Below are 27,476 nucleotides of genomic sequence, written 5' to 3' on the forward strand. Positions count from 1 at the left end.
AAAATCTACATGAGTTAAGATAAAACTCAAGACCTCAAAGTAATTTTGTACTGGGGGTGAAAAAGTTCAGGTTACAGTTCCAAATATTAATACCCAAAAGATACAAGTTCACTTCCCAATGCTTTTGGTGGTGCTTTTTCAGTTTGCAAAGCAACTAAAATAGAAGACAGGAGATGCAATGAAAGGTTATGAAACCAGCTATGGAAGTATATAAAGTAAACCGAAAGCCAAAGTTGAAGTTTGGAAAACCTCACATTTAAAGGATGATGTTCCCAGAGTTGCCCCACTCCCACCCCCAAACCCCTGAACTCCAAGAGGCTGGAAAGGAATCCTGAGAGAGGCAGAGCACAACAACCAAAGACTAAGAGTATTTCAGATCAGATAGGAGGCTTTGGTTAACATGTGTCAAATTTGGTTAAAAGGTCAATGAGAATTATGACTGAGGCCTTCAGTTTAGCAAACAGGAAGTGAATGGTGACTTTTATAAGAGCAGTGTTAGTGGGAGAGCTGAGTTGGGTGGAGGGTTAACTAATAAACAAAATAGTTTTTAAATGAGGCAGAGAATATGAATTACTCTTGAGAAGTTTAGCAGTGATGAAGGGAAGGAGAAAAATAGGTATCTGGAAAGAAGAAATATTGACCTAAGGCTGTTTTCAGAATGGAGAAATCTTGGATACATTTGTAGACCAGGCAAAATAGGCAGAAGAAAAAGCTCATTAGCAATGAAAGGAAGATGCCAAGAAAATTAAGAAAATGAAGTAGAAGAAAGGAAATGTTGTTCTGGACAGGAGGAAAATTGCTTTTCCTCTTCAATAAAGAAGGGGCCAAGAATGGTGGCCTGCACTGTAATCCCAGCACTTTGGGAAGCCGAGACGGGCAGATCAACTGAGGTCAAGAGTTTGAGGCCAGCCTGGCCACATGGTGAAAGACCATCTCTGCTAAAAATACAAAAATTAGCTGGGTGTAGTGGCGCACACCTGTAATCCTAGCTACTCAGGAGGCTGAGGCACAAGAATTGCTTGAGCCTGAGAGGCAGAGGCTGGAGTGAGCCAAGATCATGCCACTGCACTTTAGCCTTGGCGACAGAGCAAGATCCTGTCTCAAAAAAAAAAAAAAAGAGAGAGAGAAAGAAGAAGAAGTGAAAGAGAGTGAAAATCTAGGTTGACAGGGAGACAGAGAGAGATTGTGAGGCCTCAGTTTTTCTCAGGAAATTTAGACATCAGTTTATCTGGTGTGTTCTGAAGACACAGGGTTGAGCTCAGGCATAAAGAGACAATAGAAGTTTGTTATATTCATAGAAAAAGAAGTGTGATTAGCTTTCTGTGTCAATTTGACTGGACTAAGGGATGCCCAGATAGCTGGTAAAACATGATTCCTGCATGTTTCTGAGGGACAATGTATCCAGAAGAGATAAACATTTGAATCAGCAGACTAAATAAACACAATGTGCCCTCACCAACATGGGTTGGCCTCATCGAGTCCATTATGGACCTGAATAGAACAAAATAAGCAGAGGAAGATCAGAGTCTCTCCCAGAGCTGAGAAATCCACCCTCTCCTGCCCTTGGACATCAGAACTTCAGGCACTCTGGGCTTCAAACTTCAGGACCTACACCAGTGCACCTGTGTTCTCAGAGTGGGAGTTATATCATGGGCTGCCCTGGTTCTCAGGCCTTCAGACATGAATTAATTACACCACAGGCTTCCCTTGTTTTCCCCTTTGCAGACAGCTTATCATGAGGATTCTCAGCCCCCGCAATCCTGTGAACCAATTTTCAAAATAAATTCCCTCTTATATATCTCTCTAAATATCCTATTGGCTCTGTTTCTCTGGAGAACACTAATATAGGGAATCAATCAGAGAGAAGTAAAAGAATTGGTGAGCACATTGTAAACACACTAAATGCTACTAGATGACTTTAAAATGACTACAATTATATATTATATGAATTTCACCTCAATTAAAAAAGATACTGAGTAAAAATGAGAAACTAAGAAGCCTGTAATCAGGGTTCGTGCAAGGAAATAGGAATGAATAAAAATTCAAATAAATTCACTATTCACAATAACAAAGACATGGAATAAACCTAGATGCCCATTAATGGTGAGCTGAATAAAGAAAATGTGGTACAATACACCATGGAATACTATGCATCCATTAAAAAGAATGAAATCATGCCCTTTGCAGCAATATGGATGCAGCAAGAAGTCATTATCCTAAGTTAACTAACACAGGAACTGGAAACCAAATACCATATGTTCTCCCTTATAAGTGGGAGCTAAACTTTGGGTATATATGGACACAAAGATAGGAACAATAGACACTGGGGCCTCCTACAGCAGGGAAAGAAGGAGAGGGACTGTGGGCTGAAAAACTACCTAGTGGGTGCTAGGCTTACTACCTTGGTGGTAAGATCATTTGTACCCCCAACCTCAGCATCATGCAATATGCCCATGTAACAAACATGCACATGTGTTCCGAATCTAAAATAAACCGAAAACCTAAAATAATTTTTTAAAGATATTAGGGTTCTCAGTCTAGAGCAAGAAAACAGGTCTGTTAAATGTAAATAATTTTGTTTTTTCCTTTGCGATGAATAGAATTCATCTGAGTTATTCTCAAGGATGTCAAAGTAATGATGAAGCACTTCTTTTGTAAGAGTATTTGAAAAATAATGACATGTCCAGATTGATATAAAGGTTGAAGATTTCCTTTGGGACAGTTCTGGCATGATTTGTGGGTGTGGGATGTTCTCCAGTAATAGGAGTCATCTGTTTTGCCTGGGACATGAAATTCCAATAATGAGAAGAAAAATAGGATGCACCTTTGCATGTTAATACCTTCCTTACAGGGTAATATCTCTTTAGGGTACAATATCTTTTACCCTAAATCATTCTGTTATGGTCTTGCGTAGGGACAGTTCATTCCGGTTTCTTTATAGATGAAACATAAATACAGAAGCCTTTTATATTTCCTTTTATCTTCTGTTAATGCTCTGCTATAAACACTCAGCTCTGAAAAATTTCATTGTTGAAATATTCTGCCTTCTAGGGGACATGATAGTGAAGCATAATATAGTTCATCTCAGCATGCTAAAAAAGTGCTTACTGAAACTCACATGATTCATCCGTTTTTACTTTATTCCTTGTTCTCCCTTTGGCCATCACTGGTACCTCATGATTTTAATAAACCATGACTTTTTCACTATCCATGAACTCACTGGTATTTCATGAGGCAGTGATATTGTCCAGAAGCAGCTATACTTAAATGTTCACAGCCTAGTTAGTAAGGAAGTCAAGCAAGTACTTATAGACAATAGAAGTTATATATTTATTCAACAGACGTATTATCGCTTACTAAGTGTCAGGCACTGGGGTCCAGACAAGCCTATCTTTTCATAAAAATTATAATCTATGGAGGGAGACATATTATAATTAAACAGTATCCATGAAATTATAGAGAAATATGCTAAAAGGAGAATGGATGGATTGATTTGGAAAAAATCTGAATGGAAGTTGGGGAAGGCTGTCTTAGTTGAATAAAAACCACAATAAGCAAAAGCTAAATGATGAAGACTTGTGGATTAGATGGTACCTGTGAAGAATCACAAAGTAATGACCTGATAAAGTAGACGTCTGGGGACAACAGCTAGGAAAAAGATCATGAAGGACCTTGGAAATCCCCCAAGAGAGCTTGAATATAAAGCAAAGCAATTAGTGGCCAAAAAAGTAGCCTGCTTTTAAAATGGGCTTTACCACGGGACTAGCTCCTTTGGTTGCTAATGAGGATTTATTTAGTCTTTTAACTGAAGAGTTTTGCAGATGAGGAAAAATGTTGGAGTCAGGGAAAGCTGAGGAAATGTAGCTACATCTCACATTTGTCTCTAATTACGGGTTCCACTGATGTACTAAACTAAAAGCATACGTGGAGAGAAGGTGGATGCCAAATGCTACTTTAAAAATCTAAGTTGCTGTACTAGGGTTCTCTAGGGAGATAGAGACAAAGGAGATATATATACACACACACACACACACGTACACACACACACACACACATACACACACATATATTTATATATTTATTTATATGTAAATTGTAAATATATATAAATGATATATATAAAGGATATTTTATAGAGAGAGAGAGAGAGTGAGAGAGAGAGATGAAAGGGGATTTATTAGGGAAATTGGCTCACGCAGTTATAGAGGCTGGGAAGTCAGTCTCACAATGGGCCATCTGCAAGCTGGAGACCCTGGAAAGCCACTAGCATGACTCAGTCCAAGTCTGGAGGCCTCAGAACCAGGGAAAGCAATGATGCAACTGTCAGTCCAAGGCTGAAGGCCTGAGCACCTTGGGACCTGCTGGTGCAAATCCCAGAGTCCAAAGGCTGGAGAGCCTGGAGTTCTGATGTTCAAGGGCAGGAAAGGAAGATTTCCTCAGGTCCAGAAGTGAGAGGGAATTCACCTTTCCTCCACCTTTATGTTTCATCCCAGACCTCAGTTCATTGGATGGTGCTTGCTTATTCAGGTCATTGATTCAAATGCCAGTCTCTTTTAGAAACACCTTCAAAAATAGACCTAGAAATAGTCCTTTACCAGCTAGCTGGGTATCCCTTAATCTAGTATAAGTTGGGCACCTAAAATTAACCAACGCGTTGTTAAAAACAAAAATAAAGAGTATCTATTCAAATTAGTAAACTTGTACAACTTAGAGGAAGTATTCTGAGCTTCTTTCCTCAGTGTAAAATAGACTTTCCATATTCTATTATACAATTAGTAGAGCTAAATAATTTAGTCCCTGGATGCAGAATAATACAAATCCCCAGAATAATTTTGAATGACACTTTTCCTGACTTTACCTCAACATGGTCATGGCACTACTTTTTCAGGTCTAATAGCCTGGCACCTTCTAGTTTCTAGTCAGCCAACTTAAATGTAAGTAATAGTAAAGGTGATAAAAGCTACTTTTAGAAACACAGCTTTATTAATTAAAACTGTTTTTTCCTATTTAACATTTGATTTATTTAATATCTCCCATTCTGCCCACTCCAAAGAAGCCTTATATTTGTTTTTAATAAAAGGGATTAAAAAATGTTTAAAGCATTATATAACTACCATTAAATGAATAGATCGTAAAATTAAATCTTTATTTGTATGAATCTATAGTCTATAAATCAAGGCCAAATTGAACATGAGATTCTAGTATTTTTTTTTAACTTTCTAAACCACACAATCAGCTCTCTGAAAATCATGTAAAAGAACCACAATATATCAGTGCTTTAAAGTAATTCTTTCAGGAAGCAACAACGACATTTTAATGCTTTCAGAGGAAATACATCTGAATGAATTATGCTAGCTAATTATTTCCTAGGTTCCTTACCTTCCTCCTCACATAATTTGCAAGCAACCTCAGAATCTATTTCTTTTGTTAACTGACCATTAACATGAGTGCTTAGTGCATTAGCATTTCTGTTCATACACCATACTGGTCTGAATGGGTATGTTCCAACGGTGCTGGTGAAAATTGTGATGCTGAAACATACAGCATAAAAACACATTTTAAGATTTTAAAATATTACTATTTTCTTAAATCTGGCACTGTGAAACAAAGGGACAGATCTGAGCCACTTTGGATGAAGTGGAAAGTACAGTCTCTCTTCTTCAGCACAAAATGGAAATGAGGCAAATAAAAGCAGCCTGTTACCATTTTCAAGACTGGCTTAAGACAAGACAGGTTTGTTATGCGGGTATATTTCATAATGCTGAGATCTGGACTTCTAATGATCCCATTGCACAAGTAGTAAGCATAGTACTCAACAGGTAGTTTTTTAGCACTTGGTCCCTTCCTCTCTCCCCACTTAAAATATCCAATGTTTATTGTTCCCATCTTTGTGTCTATGTGTACCCAATGTTTAGCTCCCATTTACAACTGAGAACATTTAGTATTTGGTTTCTGTTTCTGCATTAATTTTCTTAGGATAATGGCCTCCAGCTGCATTCATGTTGCTTCAAAGAACATGATTTCATTATTTTGTACGGCTGTGTAGTATTCCATGATATACATGTACCACATTTTTAACATTAATTTTATTTTTAAATTTATTCTTGGAGCCTATAAATGGGTAAATTACAACAGTAATAGTACACATAGTAGCAATACAGAGTATTTAGCAATATTTTAATATTTCTTTTTACTCAACAGTCCACCTTTGTGTTTTACTTTCCATAAACAAATACGCTGGATTAAAGCAATAATATTTCCCTTGGAATTCTGGAGCTGGGACTGAAACCTAGAAATGATTATTACTCTACCATGTCTGAAGTGTATCTAACATGAACATATAAATGCAGAAGTGGTTGGCAGCCATGCCCCACAATGTAAACTGAAGAGCTGAGGAAACCAGCGTGTTTGAGAGAGTAATGTGTAGTTGCTTGAAGAGAAAGTGTAATGATAAACAAAGTGAAGGAACATCCTTATTTCACTACAACGAATCCAAGCCCCGGGAATATTCTTTCAGCCCTGGAATTCCATACGTTAACTAAATGCCTTTTCTAAAATTCTCCTTTTGCTTAAGCTAATTCAAATTGAGTTTCTATTACTTTCAACCAAGGGAGCTGTAAGCTCATTTACATTGACTGTCAGTACCTGAGGAGTATTTAGTGTTGAATATGGAGAGTCTGCTTTTGGTTTCACGAAAAGGATTGCTATCTAATACAGCTGACTGTAGCAGACATGAACAGGGTCCTGCCCAGACCATCTCCAAGAGAACCTGCTGCAAAACAGAGCTGACTGACAGACCACTTGTTATTCCTCTGGACCTACCTGGGCTGCTTCCTAACTAATGACTGAGCATAGTGAGGGTGCTTATGCCAGGCCCTTCCTGCCTGATGCAGGACCCTTCTGATGGGCAACTTTTTTCAAGAACTCCTCATCAACGTAGCTGAAACCTTCTTGGAACTGCTCTCAGAGCTGAGACTTCCTATCATCCTACTTCCTTCTCTCCTTCACAGGTGTCCAATTTACACAGCTACCTGAAGATTCTTCTACCCATTCCTGTACCCTCCTTTTTCCTTCAGAGATGTTTCTCACAATAAATGTGTTGCCTGTTGCATTTGTTTGCTAGGGCTGCCATAATGAAATACTACAGACTAGGGGGCAATTGGATTTTTTGCAGTTCTCGAGCCTGAAAGTCTAAGACCAAGCCATGAGCAGGTTTGGTTTCTCTTGAGGTCTCTCTCCTTGGTTACCAATGGTCATGTTCTTCCTGTGTCCTCACACAGCCTTTCCTCTGTGTCTGAGCACGCCTGGTGTCTCTCTGTTTTCATAAAATGACACCAGTCATATTGAATTCTGGCCCAACCCATATGACCTCATTTAACCTTAATTACTTCCTTTAAGGCCCTATCTCCAAATATAGTCACTTTGGCGTTTAGGATTTCAAGATTTCAACATACGAATTCTAGGGAGGCACAATTCAGACCTTAACACCTGTCTAATCTCTGTTGGAATCTGCTTTTTGAAAGTCCCAAACTGATGCCATGAACAAAGGGAAAATGAGCTGCCTTTGGTAAATAGTGAGCTCTGCATCAGTGAAGATGTCCACACAGCGCCTGAGAGATGATTGCCCAGTGACACCGACTGGTCCACTTGATTAGATCTCTATCTAAATTCCACACTCACAGAGTTATTTATTTTTTATTGAACGTTAACAGCTAAAAGCAACCTGGAATCTGTCAGCTTGATACTAAAAGACTAAATTAGCATCTTTGAAGACATGATACGAGAAGAATCATAGAAGACACATTTGCTTTCTAGGTTAGTCATCTTTATGACCATATTTGTACAAAGGTACATAGATATTTGTGTCTTGTTCATTCATGTAGCCCAAATGCCCAGAAAGCATAGTGTTTGGCACATTTTGTGTGTTCCACAAAGAGTTGTTGGATTAATGGATTGATCATTGCCTTCCCAACACCCCCACAGTTACCGTACCAGTGGGTTCTTAGGTTCTATGTGTTAGAAATAACTGGAGGACTGTGATGATTACGATACAAACAAGAGACTTTAGATGCATGATTTTACTGATTTTTCTTTCTTTATTGGGTATTTTGGAAAGTTCCGCATAGGAGGTAAAAGATAATGAGAAATCTTCTCACAAGTCTTCATGTTTAGTTTTATGGCCCCCAAAGCTACCCAGGTAGGTCTTCTCTGGGTTGAACAATCTGATCCCCAAGAAGACTACATTATTATACCAGACGCTTTCTAGTAATTAGGTTCATTAAGGCTTAGTTTTTCTTCCTAGAAATAAAGACTGACAGGAAGGAGGGAAGACTTAGGATTGGATGCCATGCTTCATGAACAGATTTTTTTGTGAAGCTGAAAAGAGCTGATGAGAAAAAAACTAGTGAGTGCTTAAAAGCTACAAATACTTAGGTTTCTAAGATATTCCTAGAGAACATCTATTTGAAACATCAGAGGGGAGAGTATAGATACCAGGAATAGGAGCGTTTCACTCAAATTGGCTTAGCACAGATAAAAATTTCTTTGAAAGCTACTCTTTTTAGTTGGATATACATTTGCCAAAGGTTTTCAAGAGCACAAAGTTCTGAGCTCTGAGCAGATTCTTTAAAAATCAGCAAACTAACATAGGAACAGAAAACCAAGTATGGCATGTTCTCACTCATAAGTGAGAGTTGAACAATGAGAACACATGGACACAGGGAGGGGAACATCACACACTAGAGCCTGTCGGTGGGTGGGAGACAAAGGGAGGGATAGCATTAGGACAAATACCTAATGCATGCAGGGCTTGAAAACTATATGATGGGTTGATAGGTGCAGCAAACCACCATGGCACATGTATACCTAGGTAACAAACCTATACGTTCTGCACATGTATTCCAAATCTTAAAAATTTTTTAAAAAAATCTGGTACTTGCACAAGAAAAGAAAAAATATTTAAACTTTTAGAATAATTATTCTACATATTTCTTGAGCTATATCAAAGTTAGAAGAATGTTTGAAATTGATAAAAACTCCTCCAAGGATGTATTGAGCATGCATCGAGGGTAGTTACAGCATTATCTCAATGATTGATTCTACCACAGAGTGCAGTCCAAGCAAGCTTCTTCCTTCACATAATAGGATGAATATACCAGTCTCTTTAACTCAGTAGTCTTCATAAGCTGGTAAATTGACATCCTACTGGATTTTTCATAAGCTGATAAATCTACATCCTACGGGACACCATCCCAGGTGTTGCCCATTGTATTTCTAGCTCGCCATTAGTGTGCCAGCCACAGCTGATACTTGGGCTTGTTGTATGGCAGTAAGTTTAAACGTTTTCATAGTTCCATTTTCAGCATGAAGTTCAGAACAGCCCTTTTTACTCTGCACTTCCCCAAATATAATCACTGACAGCTCCATTTGTTGTAAATTGGCTGAACCCTAAAGAGATCAGGAATAAGGCAGAGACAGATTAGTGGTTGCAAGCTCTCCACCATCCCCACTCCTGGCAGGATGTCACAAGGTCATCATTCCTGTACAATCCTACAGAGAATCCTCTGTAGGATTCCTTGATGACCAAGAAGGTCAGAGACGATTTGGGGTGTATGCTGTCTAGCAGCTACTTGGCCAACAGCTCCTCCTCCAGGGCACTGGAGAATCATTTCCACAGCAAGTCGAGGTTACATCCTCACCCTGGATAAACTAGCTGAGGACCCTCTTCCTCCTGCCTCACTTTCCATTTCCTTATCTCTTCCTTTGTGATTTATCCTCTGTCTCTGTTTTTCTCTTTGCTCATCATCTCTTTCTTTCTCTGGCTTTTTTCATTTTTTAAAATCATTTTCTACTAGTTCCTATTTTCTCTTTCCAGACACATTCATCTCTCTCTCTCTCTCTCTCTCTCTCTCATAATCTCTGAATTATATTTTTTTATAATCTCTGCCTCTTTCTTGTCTTTAGTCTAGAAATCTTTTCCTCTTTCTTCCCATTTATATTTGTTCTTTGTGTCTGTCTCCCTTTTTTATATTTGGGGTTTTTATTGTTTGTTTTTTGAGATGGGGTCTCACTCTGTTGTCCAGGCTGGGGTGCGGTGGTGTGACCACAGCTCAGTGCACGCTTATACTCCTGGGCTCACATCATCCTCTCGCCTCAGCTTCCCAAATAACTGGGACTACAGGCACACATGCCACTGTGCCCAACTAATTTTTTTTTTATTTTTCATTTTTATTTTTGCAAATATGAGGACTTCCTTTGTTACCCAGGCTTGTCTTGAACTCTTGACCTCAAGCGATCTTCCCACCTTGGCCTCCCAATTTTTGGAGATTACAGATATGAGCCACTGCACCTGGCCCCTTTAATATGTTTACTTAAACTTTCTTTTCTTTTTTTATTTTCTCTTCTCTTTTCCCTCCCTTCCTCCATCCCTCCCTCGGTTTTTCTTTTTCTCTTTCTTTCTTTCTTTCTTCCCTTCTTTCCTCCCTCCCTCCCTCCCTCCCTTCCTTCCTTCCTTCCTTCCTCCCTTCCTCCCTTCCCTTCCCTTCCTTCCTTCATTTTTTCTGAGACAGGGTCTCACTCTGTTACCCAGGTTGGGGTGCAGTGGCACAATCTTAGTTTACCTCAGCCTCAACCTCACCTGGCTCAAGTGATCCTCCCACCTCAGCCTCCTGAGTAGCTGGGACCACAGGCATGCACAACTATGTCTGGATAGTTTTTGTTTCGTTTTGCTTTTTGTAGGGACACGGTTTTGCCATGCTGCCCAGGATGATCTCTGACTCCTGCGTTCAAGCCTTCCACTGGCCTCGGCCTTCCACAGTGGGATTACGCTGCACATGGCCCCTCTCCTCTTTCTTACATGCTCATCTGCTGTGGCATCAATTTGTCACTATCTACTGCTATTTGTTTACCAAAAAAGTAGATATTTATTTTTCTATTATTTCTCCATCTCTTATTCACTCTCCTCATCAAGTATCTTTCTATATTCTTTACTTTTCTTTCCCTCATTTTCAATTTTGTATCGTACCAAATCTTTCATTGAATCTGTTTTCCACCTTTCTTGTTTTCTCTTATGTCTTCTCTTGGTTATCTTTTTCTGTCCTCCTGGTTTTGTACATACACACCTGTTCTTCCTCCCTATCCTTCTTTCTCCTGTCCCGTTTGTTGTTGTTGTTGTTTGTTTTGTTTTGTTTCATTTTGTTTTGAGACAGAGTCTTACTCTGCCGCCCAGGCTGGAGTGCAGTGGCGTGATCTGAACTCACTGCAAGCTCCGCCTCCCGGATTCACGCCATTCTCCTGCCTCAGCCTCCCCAGTAGCTGAGACTACAGGCATCAACCACCATGCCCGGCTAATTTTTTTGTATTTTTAGTAGAGATGGGGTTTCACCGTGTTAGCCAGGATGGTCTTGATCTCCTGACCTTGTGATCTGCCTGCCTCATCCTCTCCAAGTGCTGGGATTACAGGCGAGAGCCACCACGGCCAGCCTCCTGTCCCATTTTTTAACTCATTCTTTGACTTTATGTCTGTTATTGTCTGTGCATGTGTGTGTGTGTGCATCGTGTATGCACACCCCTCACATGTGCACAGAAGACAGGAGGGGCAAGGAGAGGAGTGCGTGAGGTTAGAGAGCTACCCACAGAGACTGAAGCTGTGGTTTGTAACCCTGGTTTCCCACAAGAATCTTCTGATTGAGTTGTCTGCAAAGGGGTCAGTGAATCTAATAAGAAGCCTGGGTTTAGATCTACTGGTTTAATGATGAAATCCCTTGAAAGCCAAGATTAATTATTTTCACCTCATGCAATAATCAATAGGAAAAGAAAGGAGATTTTTGAGGACTACAGTGAAATAAGACATCTGTGTGACAGAGAGAATCTGAAAGCATTGTTGGGGATGGTCACAAAGACAGGACTTGGATGCAGGGAAATGAACAGAAATTCATATCTGTCTTTTTGGGCCTCGTTTAAATAGCACCTCTCTGAGCTTTTGTTTAGAATCCATTTCTCCTTCCCAGAACCCCCTGCAAATATTTATTTCTGCATTTCAGTCTTTACCAAACTCAGGCCCATTTTTTCATTACTTGTCCATGTGTCCGCTCTCCCCTAGACTGAGTACATTGACGGCAGTACCAAGATATTTGCTCCATTGTTTTCTTGGGATTGTTTCTAGCCCACACTTCTACTTATCTAAGTGTTCAGAGTCAGTGTCAGCATTTGCTTAATTCAATTAAGTCATATCATACTTAATTTTCAAAATGTTATTAACATTAATTAACTGATCAACATTAACAAATGAGACTTAATGACACAACCAGTTATATATAGAACTGGAGAGAGAATTAGTTCTATCCAACCAATTGTTAGATTTGATGGAACTGTTTATTCCAACCATATACCATTTACTAAGTGCTGGGGTAACTAGTAAGAATATGGGAACAGTGTAGTTTCAAATTTGGGCGTGGACTCTTGACCCAGACATCCTGGTTCTTTGCAACTCGCTTTGCAATCCCAGCTTTGCAACTTGACTAGCTACATGTACAAGACAGACTAAGACTGTGCCTATTTTTCAGAACAGTCAGTTGTTAGTCCCCTGCAGCTACTCCATACATGCTGAGTTGGCTCAGAAGATGCTCATCTTCGGAAGCTCCAGCGTCAGCCCAAGTGTTCAATTTGTCTTTATTTAAATTATTTTTTTTTGTATTTATTGTTTGGGACCTCCAGATCATAATGCCAGATTCTTCCTATGTCAATTAAATATTGGCCCACTCTCCCTTCTCTTCAAATCAACTGGAGGAAGGAATTGATATATCAAGTGGTTCTCCCATCTGGAGATTAGGGACACCCCAGTTCCAGAATGAGATTCTAGATTTCACAGTTTGAAATGTTAACAGGAAAGAGAATCAATCAGTAGCAAATTGCAGATATTACTTCACAATTTCTTTCCCATGAAAATAGGATTCTCTTCGGGGAGGGCTTGTGATGGCAAGTAGGTTAGCAGAAATGAGTGTAAATGCACCAAATGCTATTCTTATCCACAAGCAAGACAACCGCTACACCATGGCACGTCCAAAGTACACTAGAGAGTATTGGACTGTGGATCAGGAAGTACCCCCCAACCTCACTGGTTTGCAACTTGTTCCGAACCTCCCCATACTCAGTTCCCCTCTATTTTTGACACTCTTAGCTTCACACCTTGAAGCTAAGATCTTTTCCCATTGTCAATTTGACCTTTTAATCTGGCCTTTCACTGTTTATATTATTAATAGTATGTACCCAAAACCCACGTATGCTGGCCAAGGTAACTGCCCCTCACCTTCGCATTCTGCAAACATAAATACAAGATAGCCAGAGTTATCTTGCACAGCACTAAATGAATCCCTAAGCAATGTCTCTTCCATAGAAGATCCAATTTTCAGATATAAGTTATCTGAAAGCTCAAAGCTTGCTATAGCAAGAAACTCGTGTGCAAGACCATCATCAAAACTATCTTCTTCAAAAGGAGCAAACTACTGACCAAAAGTTTTTTTGTTTGTTTTTTTGAGACAGACTCTCACCCTGTTGCCCAGGCTGGAGTGCAATGGCATAATCTCGGCTCACTGCCACCTCCACCTCCTGGGTTCAAGCGATTCTCCTGTCTCAGCCTCCCGACTAGCTGGGATTACAGGCGCCTGCCACCATGCCCAGCTAATTTTTGTATTTTTAGTAAAGATGAAGTTTCACCATGTTGACCAGGCTGGTCTTGAACTCCTGACCTCAGGTGATCCGCCCGCCTCGGCCTCCCAAAGTGCCGGGATTAGAGGCGTGAGCCACCAGACCCGGCCGACCAAAAGTTTTATCACTTCAATTTCTTAGGATGACCAGAAAAGAGCTGCTTTGTAGCTCCAAGGAACAGAAATCTGAGGACTACCAAGGGCCAACCTGAGTATTGTGACTTCCTATTCCATTGGGTTTAGCCCTCAGACATTCTACTTTTGACTCCACATGCACAGAGTAGAGTAGGTGCTTGATAAATATTTGTTGCTGAATGAATGATTTAGAAATTATCAGACTAGTCCTTTGAGTCTCTAGTGACCATCTCCCAAATCAATATTAATAGCAACATGATGAAATCTGAAATAAAATTATTTCAGATATTCATCTTCTGTATTATTTCAGTTCCCACTGATGATTGCAACTAAAGGTCTAGGGGAATGCAAAAATAAATAGGCAATTATTTTGTGAAAAAATAAATTTTCACATGAAAAAGTCCCCTTTCCAGTAATACCACCAGTTCCTTAATTCTAGAATGAAAAGAAAATTGGAAATATTTATTGCACTGACATATACGGACTAAGACTGGAATTATACTTTCAGACAGGAGAAATGAGGTGAATAGTCCCGTTCTTACAGATTAACCAGTACTGATGGTTTTACTGACCCATCACTGACTGCTGTAAATGGTTGAGTTCTATTACCATGTCATATAACATGTTCAAAAAGAAAAAAGAAAACTTTTTCAAAATGTGAGTTCTAAGGGACTCTGGATGGCCGTGTTATTTGGAGTTTTTTCACTTACATACAAAGCTGAAATGGCACCAAATATCCACTTTGCCTTCAGAAAACTACTGTTCTCTACCAACTCTTTAAAACTAGGCATCTATATTTCTTGGCAAAGTCCAAAATTAAACATCAATCAAAGATTCTTAGCCATAGGTCTAGACCCTCTCTCTAGCCACGTATGAGCACATCTCAAAGGTAGATGAAATTTATAAATGCGTGTCTGGAGCCTCGATGAGCATCAGTGCATGCAGAAAGGTTTCTGATGTGAAAGGTAGAATTGATCCCTATATCTGACTTGTATGTGGCATAATCGAGTGAAAAGCAGGGAATTCCTCCTGAGAAGAAATTCATTTTCCCCTTTCTTTCACTCTTTTTTTCCCCTCTCTCATGTCTTCTCTGTTTTTCTTTTTCCTTGCTTTTTTACATGAATGTAATTATCAACAGTCACTTGCTGATATTCATCCCCCATAGTACCTGGTGGCAATCGGGAGAAAAATTATATCTAGCAAGACAATTTCTGGGATATGTCAAAAGACACGTGTTACTTTTACTTCTTTTCACTTTCTGAGTTCCAGTCTACCACCCAATCGTAAATATTATTCAAATATTTGAGCTTTATCTGTCTTTTAACTGAAGAACTACTTCGTTGTATGAAGAGTTAAATGTCTATTATGTAATTGTATATTTTATTCAAACAGTTGATATAATAAAGATATTCACATGCATTTTAAAATTATACACCAGTTTATTATGTGATATAAAATATAATGAAAAGAATTTATTTTTGAAAACTGTCAGTGAAACACCTGATGTGCATCTGGCTATGAATGGTAGATTCAAATGTGATAAAACTGCCACTTGAAATGCATCACTGTACCAGCAGGCACCTGGCAATCTTACCTCCTTCTTTGATTACAAAGATACAATACTCACTATATCCCTCCGTGGTTATCCTTTTCTTAAAATTTGTTCCGGTTTTCATAGTTCCCTTTGTACTTCAACAACCACATTTTGGCAACCTACTCTGGTAATTAAAAGTTGGATTCAAGGAAAACTACGAACTCCCACATCTGTTCATTCTCCTGTCCGTCTCTGAATTCCATCTTTCGTAATGTAGACCTTGTATGATGACACAGCCAAATATAAGAAATGTGCCCATTTCAGATTTCTCCATGTATCCAGCCTAATCTGATGTCTCATCCTGACAGACTGTAGCTCCCAAGAAGTAAGATTCCTGTGCTGCTCTCAGGAAAATTTGTTCCACTTGTTTTCTAATTCAATAAAGATACTGGTTTAAATGTGAAGCCACGCAAGAGAAAGATGAAGCCAAAGCTGGTCCCCATGAGGAAATGTTTTGAAATAAGGCATTAGGACCCTCCATTCCATTCAGATGTAATAGACTACCATCTCTTCTACCTTCAGCAGGAAAAAACAAAACAAAAACAAAATAGTATCTGCCTATGAACAATAGTATTTAATTACATGCACTTTTGTTTGAGCTTACTTCCTTGCTTTCTGAAAAAAAAAAAAAAGGTATTTAGACAGTAGTTCATGATGATAAAATTAAAATTCAGTTTTCTGAACAAAAATTGAAACTGTCATTTGTAGGAAAAAATTCAAATTTAAAATTGTTATTTTTCACTATTCTTAGATAGCAAGAGAAGTAAGAATTTCTTTACTGTGATTTACATCACAACAGAATTTTTTTCCTTGACAAAGGACCTTTTAAAAATCCCAGGAAAGGACCACAAAATAATCAAAGACTGCACATTGTAAATAAAACCCTTCAGCTGTTGTTGAAACATAAGTATAATTACACACAGGGAAAAGGTAGTATCAGCAGAGAAAAGATGGCTTAAGAATTCTTTGTCTTTTTCCAAACTGATGGACATGAGTGAGCTCTAATATCATTATGTTTAGAAATGGCTTCATCCAGATCCAACTGTACACCATTAATATTCACTTCCATGCAGCCATTATAAAAGGCATTCACTGGTGTGGCACTGAATGGAACATCTGTAAAAGCAGAATATTAGACTATTAGTCCAAGACTTTTAGTATCTTGTTTGTTTCCAGTGAGAGAAGTCGTTCAGACTTCCTATTTCTAGCAAAATTCTAATCCTAAAGGAAAAGTTAATAATGAAATTCTATTCCAAAAATATACATTAAGTGACTCTGATATACATCTTATTATACTTCAGTGAATTCAACACGTCATGAGTTCCTCGGATTTCATTAATACAATTAGTTCCATTTAAACTTAAACACATTTGAGGGAGAGTAAAACAAGCATATTCTTGTGACATTCTATTTTTATTATACAAATAACATATGATTTTCTCTTTAAACTTAAGTAACATGTTAAGCATTGTTAAATCATTTTTTCAACTCCAAATTATAGCTACTTGGAAATCTCTTTTCAATGCCATGATCAATATATCTCTTTTATTATTGTTGGAATAAAAGCAGGTTTCTGTATTTTTTCCAAAGAAATAATCTTTTGTTGAGCATGCAATAGGTCATGATAGAGGATTCACTTTCATGTACTATTTGGAGTTCCTAAAAATAACAATTTCCTTCCTCTTTGTTGGCTTCTCCTCTCCATTAATCTTAACTCACAATGGATATTCTTTAGCCCTTATTCTTCATCTTCAGTACCTCGTGCCAAAAAAAAAATCTTGAAATTTTCAACTTCTAACTTGCCATCTCAGTGAATAAAGTTCACACATTATTACGAGTTCATAGCATTTGTTAAGAATCCCTTTCAAGTTGGGCTACACATCATAGATTTTGCCACTTTTCCTTTTTTGAGAAAAGAAATTACTCAAATTCATTCATTTTTTGAGGAATGCAATTACTCAAAATCATCCATTTCTCTTGGGTTTTAATTCTTCACATGTAATTTAGCATGCCTACTTGGCATGCAATTAATAATTTACCCATCCCACAGTTTATACTCTTAATATCTCAATATTTAGCTCCTCTCAAATTTTCCCCACTCTTTCTCTCAAGACATTTTGCCTGAAGTTAGTCCTCAGTGCTGTTGCCAAAGTCCCAAAACCACTGAAATTTTGATAATTCTGCTTCTTTTAAACTCTTTGTTGGTTTGATTTCCTAAAATTGCATTCAACTAACTTGTGGATAAGGTAGTAGGTAGATTTCAATATAGAATTCATTCATTTAAACTATAATTTCAGTCCCTAATAATTAGGCATGCTCGCTACTTATCTCTATTGATCTATCTATGTTACCTCTATCGATCTATCTATCTATCTATCTATCTATCTATCTATCTATCTATCTATCTATCTATAGCTTTTAAAGCCTATTTACTTCTATTTCACTATCTATAGCTTTTAAAGCCTATTTACTTCTATTTCCCAAAACCCCAGATACAATTTCCATGTATGGGAAATCAAGACCCTATCTAGCTAGCTAGCTAGCTAGCTATAGCTTTTAAAGCCTATTTACTTCTATTTCCCTATCTATAGCTTTTAAAGCCTATTTACTTCTATTTCCCAAAACCCCAGATACAATTTCCATGTATGGGAAATCAAGACCCTGAGCAGTTTAAGCAATATATTGAAGGTTATCAGAGATCCAGACATCAAACTCAGAATTCTCCCCATGAGAATAAAATTGCAAATGTCATCTGAAAATGCTTGTAAATAACTTTCTGTCTCTTTTTTTCCATTCAAAGTGAAATATTGGTGCCAATTTCATATTTTCCAATATTCAGTTAAAGATTAATCTGCTTTTCCTCCAGTTTTCGCCATCTTGGTAAATGGAATCTCCATCCATCCACACAACTGGTCATGCCAGATACCTAAAAGTCACCCTTATACCTGTCTTTCAGTCATTGAATCCTATTAATTTTGTTTCTAACACATATCTCCAATCTATTCACTGCCCATCATCTTTACTGCTATCACCCTAGTCCTGCGGCTTCCTCGGTTTTCCTCATCTGTAAAATGGGGATAACAATAGCACTTACTTCACTGGACTATTTTGAAAATTAAACAAGTGGATATATTTGAGGCACTTGGAACAATGCCCAGACTGTTTGTTTTGCAACAATTGATGGTAATTTAGATACTGCAACTATTGTCATTGCTTCCTCATCTGGACTACTGAATAGCCTCTCAGATCATCTCAATTAAACCCACTGTTGTCTCCCACCTATCCATCTCCATCCAGCATGCAGAATGACTTTTTAAAATTGTAATATTGCTATACTTTTAATAGTTCCATGTCTCTCGTTATAAGACTTATGACCCTGAACTCTGCATACAAACAATCTATCCAACCACCCAGTTCACAGCCTCATTATATACCACCGTCTCCCTTGCTCAGTATGCTTTAACCATACTGATATCCTACAGATTCCTCCAGCGTGTCATCCCTTTCCACTCTGCCCACACATGGCACATTTTACTTCCATAATAACTACAATCCCCACTCCCACACCTGGTTAAATTTATTTAACCTTTTCAGTATCAGATTTATAGTTTGGTCTATTTTCAGACCAGTTGTTTCTGGCCCCCACGACCAGGTGAGAGGTCATATTTTCAGGTTCTAAAGGTAACCCATACTTTTCCCTCATAAAAGTGATCACAATTTTAATTATTTTGATATTTTCCTAATTAGTTGTTTAATGTCTACCTCTGCCACTAGATTGTTTATTACTATGTTGCGAGCACCTGTGACACAGGGTCTTAATAAAGGCTGGATAAATGGGGCTGGGCGCGGTGGCTCACGCCTGTAATCCCAGCACTTTGGGAGGCGGAGGCGGACAGATCACAAGGTCAGCAGATGGAGACCATCCTGGCTAACATGGTAAACCCCGTCTCCACTAAAAATACAAAAAATCAGCCGGGCGTGGTGGCGGCGCCTGTAGTCCCAGCTACTCCGGAGGCTGAGGCAGGAGAATGGCGGGAACCCGGGAGGCGGAGCTTGCAGTGAGCCGAGATCGCGCCACTGCACTCCAGTCTGGGCGATTGAGCGCGACTCCATAAAAAAAAAAAAAAAAAAAAAAAAAACTTGGATAAATGATAAGAAGAACTTAATAATAAATGAATAAATATTGGATGCAAACAAATGTTGAACTTAAAAGACTATTGTGACGACGAAATAAAATAACATATCCTTTCTGGCTGGAATAGCCAAATGCAGCAAAACTTGATCAGCCTTAGTTTAAAGTTTTTAAACTAAATAAAACAAAAATATGCCAATAAACTGTTGGTACTAGCCCCTAGAAAAAGAATAATGAGTACTGGAGTTTATGTTCCCTTCTGATGCTTTTTTAGTATAATTATGTATTTAAAATACTATCAATTTGATTTAAAATACACTTTTTAAAACTGAAGAAAAAGTACCTGGAAGGCCACCCAGGTACGTGGCCACTTTTCCTGTCATTGCTTTGTCCAAGATGGCAAGTTGTCTTTGTAGCTCTTCGTGGGAGATGGTTTCTATTTTAAGTGGTGTCAACAACTCCAGATTGTTTCTGTTGACTCTAAATTCCAGATGAGATCGTTGATTGGAACATAGACTTAGGGCCTGTATCCGATATATTACAGTATTTTCAACAGATAACACAATATCCTGAAGAGCAAAGATTCAATATAAGCAAGGAGTAAGAGTAATGTTGCTTAAGAGTGACTTTTGAGTTTTTGAAAGTCAAAAACTAAATTTCAATAAGGAAAGAAAATGTGTGATAGAGTCTCTAAATTTAAGTGAAGAATTACTAATTATTATAACACTAACATAATAATTATGACTAAATTTTAAAATACACACTAGTTTTACAAACTCTAAGTTTAGCTAACATGTAAATGTATACTGGTTTCCGAAAATTCAGTAAGACAACCGGAACCTACAGGAGTGTCTTAAGCAATATCTTTCTGTTTATGAGCCTTCCTAATTTCCAAGTTTACATATGAAAAGGGAAGGAGTTGAAATCACTCTTTGTTGAAGAAAAAACCTGGGAAATTTAAAATGCTTTAGTAAGCATATGTCAGCAGGACTAACAGGTTTCTTTGCGCCACACAAGCAATCCTATAGACTTGGGATAAAATAAGTGAACAGGCCCTGAGAAAGAAAAACCAGGGATTGCCAACAGTACATTATAGAACATTTACCAGAAGATTCTCCAGAAAGAAACTGTGTTCATTCTGTTGAACTTTTCAAACTGCTGTTATGCCTAAATTACTCAATGTGTTGAGTGTGCTCTCTTCATGTAGCTTATATGGCATAGAGGAAAGTGATAAAACCATAGTCAGAAATGTTTATTTAGGAATCCAAGATACCTATTTGAAGTGAAAAGACTATACTTTGCAAATACAGGTTGCTTGAGGAAATCTGTTATTGTGTTGTATATGTCCATATCCTTAAACTCATTAAAAGAGATGGTCAATAAAGAAAATGTTCCAGAATGATCAATGGTATCTGGAATATAGTTATGAAATATTGCACATAGACCTTATGAAGGAATTCTGACATACAAAGAAAGAATCATGGAGGCAAACACTCAAAGGATAAAATAAATATCAAAGACATGGCATGCGTTAACCTCCTCCACTGCATGAACATAGTGTTGAAGATAGGAATTCAATTTTGTTTACAAAGAAAAACAAACTAGCAAATAAAAAAAAACCCTGAAATCCAAATGTAGAAAGCTCCTTAAAGACAGGAGATTAAAACAAAAAAACTCATCAGGATATTTTTAGGTTACTTATGGTTAACCACCAGAAACTTCCCATCCTCCTCCCTGAATCATACGTTAGGTTGCAAACAGCATAACCTGTTTTACTGCAATTGACATTATTCAACCACAGGTCTCTTTCTAAAATCTACTGAAAGCAACCAAGCCAGCCTTGGCATAAACGTCAGCTTCTTGCTATAACTTGTTGGAATCCACTGTGGATGACACATAGACAGAGCAACTATCCTCTAATAGAAGTCTGAATAATATAGATCTTCTGATAACCCTCATATTTCCTTTCATCTAAGGTTTTTTTGTGTTCTTCCTCCTAATTTCAAATAAGAGTTGCCAATAAGAAGCCAAGTGGACCAGTTTTAACTTTCTCTCCTTTTTCCTAACTTACTCTTGGGAGAAAAGATTAAGAGTGTAAGAAAGAACAAAACATTATAATTAAGCACTGAATATCTGACAGTGCACTGTAATTAGACTCACTTCTATGTTGACAGTACAGACTAATTCCCACGATGCTTAAAGGATTCTTAATAAGGGTGGATACTCTATGCACTCGGATGATTCCAAGCAGCCTCTGTGAGAGTCTGCCTAATCTTACCTATAGATGCAGTAGGTTTTTCAATCCTCCCTCCCCTTACTTCTTTGTTCAGACCTTGGAAACAAGCCAGCAAAAAAAGTAACAATAATAGACAATTTTTTGAGTCCTTAATGATGTGCTGGAGATTGTGCCAAATACTTTACATAAGTTACGTTATTTAATCTTCAAAATAGTCCTTTGAGGTAAATACTGCCAAATCACTTTACATAAGTTACTTTATTTAATCTTCGAAATAGTCCTTTGAGGTAAGTACTGCTATATATCCATTTTAAAAAATGAAAAGAAAAACAAGGCTCATGTAGGTTTAGAGTTAAGTTACCTGTGATTTTTCAGAGGTGGAGTCCACCAAGGACACAGCAAAGGGCACTGTGTTGTTACTAGAAACCAAGGCAAGCATAACACCAGTGCCCATGGATGGACGAATATTCAAGGTCACATTTATATGCCAACCCTCAGCATTGGATCCATTATCTATTTAAAAGAATGAAACAGAAATATGATCAATGCACTCCTAAAGTGCACCAGGAGGAATTATTATTAATACAGTCTGGATAATATTCAAAACTATCTTGTGTAATACTAAACATTTCGTTCCCTTTCTCAATGATCTATATAATCTAGGCAAAACAAAACAATAAAAAAAAATTGTTTTTAATGCAGGTAAGAAACACGCAAATGGAGTCCCATCTTCCCGTTCTTCCTAGAAGAGAATTCTGGAATGTGGTGTTAAGGATTATCATGGATTTTCCCTGTTGGCTCTTTAACAGCTCTTCCTTCTCCCTTGCACACTCACCAATGCTCTCAAAGTGATCATATTTCAAAGTACACATTTGAAAGTTCAACAAATTCTCTGTAATCATTGAGGGAAAATCTGGGTACAGTTGCCACCATCACTCCAAAGGATGAATATGATCTATATATATAGGAGAGTTGGATAGTTTGATACTAGAGAAATACACTGACATCAGCAGTTAGTTTGAAATCAGAATGGGAACCCTTGTTTCGTGACTCTCTTGTCATAATCCTCCACATTCTCCTTCTTCATTACTAGGTTAAGTGTCTATCCCACTAAAGCGCAAGCTCTAGGAGGTATATGTCTCTATCATTGCTTTGTTTCCCCAGCAGTCACTCGATAGATATTTGTTGAATTAATATGTTTCCAGAGTAGTTGGATTCCTAAAAATATTAGTTCATAATCTGGATGAAGTCTTCCTCATGTAATATAATGTAACATATAGCAAAGCCCAAATACCACATGGAGCCCTTGAAAGGGTAAATGTGAATAAGGAAAATCATTTTCCTTTGACAAGATGTTCTTCCACTTAGCCACATATAATGTCACAGAGTTTTCCATTATAATCCTGTAATTCCCACCCAGAAGAAAAAAATAGATAGGCCAGGTGCAGTGGCACATGCCTGTAATCCTAGTACTTTGGAATTGCCTGAGCTCAGGAGTTCGAGACCAGCCTGGGCGACATGGTGAAGCATCTCTACTGAAAAAAAAATACACAAAATTAGCCGAGCATGGTGGTGTGTACCTGTAGTCCCAGCTACTCAGGAGGCTTGATTCAGGAGAATCGCTTGAACTCAGGAGGCAGAGGTTGCAGTGAGCTGAAATCACGTCACTGCACTCCAGCCTGGGAAAAAGAGTGAGACTCTGTCTCCAAAAAAAAAAAAAAAAAGAATGTGTATATGTAATCATTGTGAAATAAGTAATTTTTAATTGATATATCATAATTGTACATATTTTGGGGTACATATGTCATTTGATAAATGCATACAATGTGTAATGCTCAAACCAGGGTAATTGGAATTTCTATCACCTAAACATTTATCTTGAAATAAGTAAATTTAACACAGGATATTAAACTCAAACTAAAATGAACAGGCAAATGTATAGAAGTTAAAATGTAACATTAAATATTAATTACAAAGTAGATCACTTACAAATTATCCATGAAATGATTAATTACTTATTAAAGTAATTTTTTAGATACAATGTAACTCATTTTCATTACCTTTTCAGGATTTTTTTCCTTTGGCCAAATCACTGTGGATTTAGTTTTATCCTAATTTAATCCTCACCCCATTTATAACTTAAAAAAAAATCCTTCATATGCAGAACACAGCTAGGCATTGTATTAATTTATGTTAGAAAAAGGGAAATCATTTTTGTAAAATTTGTCCTTAGAAATGTAATAAAAAAGGCTAGGCACAGTGGCTCATGCCTGTAATACCAGCACTGGGAGGCTGAGGCAGGAGGATCACTTGAGGCAAGGAGTTTGAAAACTGACCTGAGCAACATAGGAAGACTCTGTCTCTGCAAAACATAGAAATTAGCAAGGCATGGTGGCATGCAGCTGTTGTCCTAGCTACTTGGGAGACAGAGACGGGAAGATTGCTTGAGCCCAGAAGGTCTAGGTTACAGTGAGCCATGATTGCACCACTGCACTCCAGCCTGGATGACAGAGAGAGACCCTATTTCAAAAACAAACAAACAAACGTAGTAAAAAGAGACTACGAAAGATGGGAGAGTGGCAGGAGGGCAGGGGTTGAAAAATTACCAATTGGGTATCATGTTCACTATTTGGGTGATGTGTACACCAAAAGCCCAGATTTCACCACTACACAATATATCACAATACATGCATGTAATAAATCTGCATTTGTACCTCCAATTACATAAAAATTTAAAAATTTGTATTAATGTAGTAAACACTTTTTTTTTTTTTTTTTTGAGATATGCTGTCACTCTGTCATCCAGGCTGGAGTGCAGTGGTAAAGATCATGGTTCTCTGCTGTGTCAACTTATTGGGCTCAAGCCATCCTCCCACCTCAGCCTCCTGAGTAGCTGGGACTACCAGCGCATGCCATCAGGCTTGGCTAATTTTTGTATTTTTTGTGAAGTTAGGGTTTCGCCATGTTGCCAAGGCTGGTCTTGAACTCTTGGGCTCTAGCTCTTTGGAATCTGCCCGCCTCAGTCTCCTAAAGTTCTGGGATTATAGGTGTGAGCCACCTTACCTCACCCATTTTAGGTTACAAATAAACACAAATAAAATGTAATTTTTTTCTTAAAGCAGAGATATCAGATTAATGCTAACAATTTATAATGCTCAAAGTGTTAGTAGCGCAAATAACGAACTATTAAAAAAGAAAAAGACAATTCAATAAAATAAATAGAATGCATAAATAGCTAATAAACATATGGGAGGATATTCAAGTTCAATAGAAATTAGGGAAAAAATATTAATATTCAAACCTACAAAATTTATTTTTTGAACTATCAGATTGGAAAGAAAAACTAAAGCATACACTTTCTCATTCTGTTGGTAGAAATATTAATTGATAAAAGATTTTTGGAAAAGAATGTAATTGAACCTCTAATAATTATATATTTGCATAACCTTTGATAGAGATAACCGAATTCTAAAATTTTCTTCCACAGAATTAATCACATAAAGGTAGAAGGAAGAATGTTTTAGGATGTTCACAGAAGTATTATTTATAAGGTCACTATGGCAAGATTCCCTGCTCTACTTAGGCTGTAGAAAATTGGAAGGAGCACTACCCCTACCCTGACAACAACAAAAGCCAAATTATCTGTATAATCACGACTTTTCTTGGAACTATCAAAGAGCTGAGGTCACAGAGCAACAAACTAACCAGAAATCTAAAGAAAGACAGGTGTTTCCAAGGAGAGCCAGAATGAGAACACTTTCTAACCTAGGGCAGATAGGAGACGCCATGCAATTTGCCAAAAATAATTTAGGTAAAGATTTAAACTAATTGCTGAACTCCATGTGGGGGCTGATGTAAGAGCTTAGAAGCCCTAGAAACTACAGACACAAAAGACAATTCATACTCACTCACAGGCTCTTCTCCACAGACCTTACTGTGCACTCACGAGAAAACAGAGTGTGATGAAGGAGACCCGAGAGAGTCTCTCTCTTAATATGGTCCTGGAAGCAGTACCAGTTACAGGGAAGCCACAAAGCCCCACCTAGATCCTTCTCGGTCTTCTCTACACAACAAAGTTTCCAAGCCAGGAGAAAGGCAGCAAACCTTGTCATTAGGACACATATGAGGACTCATTGCAACTACAGATTAGGAAAAACAAACAGAAAAGCTATCAATCATGGAGAAGGAGCAGGAAAACATCTTGAGTCCTGATCATTGGACATCTCCCCTACTGACGAGAGTCAGCGAAGAGAAAGAGTGAATTCCACACTCCTGAGACCCAGGGATACAACACCTGCCTAAGACTGAATTTGTACCAGAACAACATAGAATGCTTCCCCAACCTCCGCGTCTTCTCTGACATGTTAGCAAATGTCAAGTAACAAGAGCGCTCTGCTGGGGGTGGGCAAGACGCTTGAGAGACACAAGTGGGAGAGACATTTTCTTGAGGCATATTATGGAGGGAATACATAAAACTGAGCTGCTATGATGAAAAACTCTCTAGGCCAGGCATGGGGGCTCAAGCCTATAATCCCAGCCCTTGGGTAAGCTGAGGCAGGCAGATCACCTAATGTCATGAGTTTGAAACCAGCCTGACCAACATGGCGAAACCCCATCAAAAATACAAAAATTAGCAGGGTATGGTGGCGCACCCTTGTAATTCCAGCTACTCAGGAGGCTGAGGCATGAGAATCACTTGAAACGGCAGTGAGCTGAGACTGTGGCACTGCACTCCAGCCTGGGCAACAGAGTGAGACTCAGGAAAAAAAAGAAAAGAAAAGAAAAAAAAAAGAAAAGAAAAGAAAGGAAGGAGGAAAAGAAGGAAAGAAAAGAAAGAGAAAAACTTGCTAGCAAACCATTCCCTTATTATAAGCAGAAGGTAGTATTTTAAATATCTGAGGCTGGGCGTGGTGGCTCACACCTGTAATCCCAGCATTTTGGGAGGCCGAGGTGGCTGGATCATGAAGATCAGGAGTTCAAGACCAGCCTGGCCAATATGGTGAAACCTCATCTCTACTAAAAATACAAAAATTAGCCGGGCATGGTAGTGGGCACCTGTCGTCCCAGCTACTTGGGAGGCTGAGGCAGAAGAATCACTTGAATCCAGGAGGCAGAGGTTGCAGTGAGCCAAGATCGCGCCACTGCACTCCAGGCTGGGCAACAGAGTAAGACTCCATCTCAAAAACAAAATACAACAAAACAAAATTTAAAAATCTGAAACCTGTGGTGCATTAAGGGTAATCCTGGCACCAGCAAAACTTAAGAAGCTCAACTTTTCACCACATTGATTCAATCTCATTACTAAGAGTATAGCAAAAGAAATGTGCTCATTTCCAGACACAAATATTCTTTATCTCAGTCTCTACTATTATACATAAGATGCCCAACTCTAAACCAAAAATTACAGGATACACAAAGATGCAAGGAAAACAACACTTGGTCAAGGGACAAAACAAACAAAATGACCAGACCCAGATATGACACAGTTGGAACTATGAGACAGGGAATTTAAAATAATTATGACGACTACACTGAAATCTCAGTACACAAACTAGACACATGTGAACAGATAGGGAATTTCAACAGGGAGGTAGAAATTTTAAGAAAGCATCAAATAGAAATGCTAGAAATGAATATGAATCTTTTTGATGCATTCATTGGTAGACTCCATACAAG

At 38.2% G+C, this 27,476-nt stretch overlaps 1 protein-coding gene across 2 annotated transcripts in view; it reads right to left on the reverse strand.

The window, feature by feature from the left end:
• Positions 1 to 15,183: 15,183 nt before the first annotated feature.
• Positions 15,184 to 27,476, reverse strand: part of PROS1 (protein S (alpha)) — a 101,360-nt gene continuing 89,067 nt past the window's right edge. The window contains exons 13-15 of one of the 2 annotated variants that reach the window (XM_011927602.1): positions 22,162 to 22,313; positions 19,908 to 20,133; positions 15,184 to 16,548 (exon numbers count right to left, since the gene is read on the reverse strand). In XM_011927602.1, coding sequence (XP_011782992.1) covers positions 16,388 to 16,548; positions 19,908 to 20,133; positions 22,162 to 22,313 — 539 coding nt within the window. In that variant the 3' untranslated portion in view covers positions 15,184 to 16,387. The remainder of the gene's footprint in view (positions 16,549 to 19,907; positions 20,134 to 22,161; positions 22,314 to 27,476) is intronic. The other variant, XM_011927604.1, reaches the window with a different exon arrangement.

This window comes from Colobus angolensis, unplaced genomic scaffold (assembly GCF_000951035.1).
Source record: "Colobus angolensis palliatus isolate OR3802 unplaced genomic scaffold, Cang.pa_1.0 Scaffold73, whole genome shotgun sequence".
Lineage (NCBI taxonomy): Eukaryota > Metazoa > Chordata > Mammalia > Primates > Cercopithecidae > Colobus > Colobus angolensis.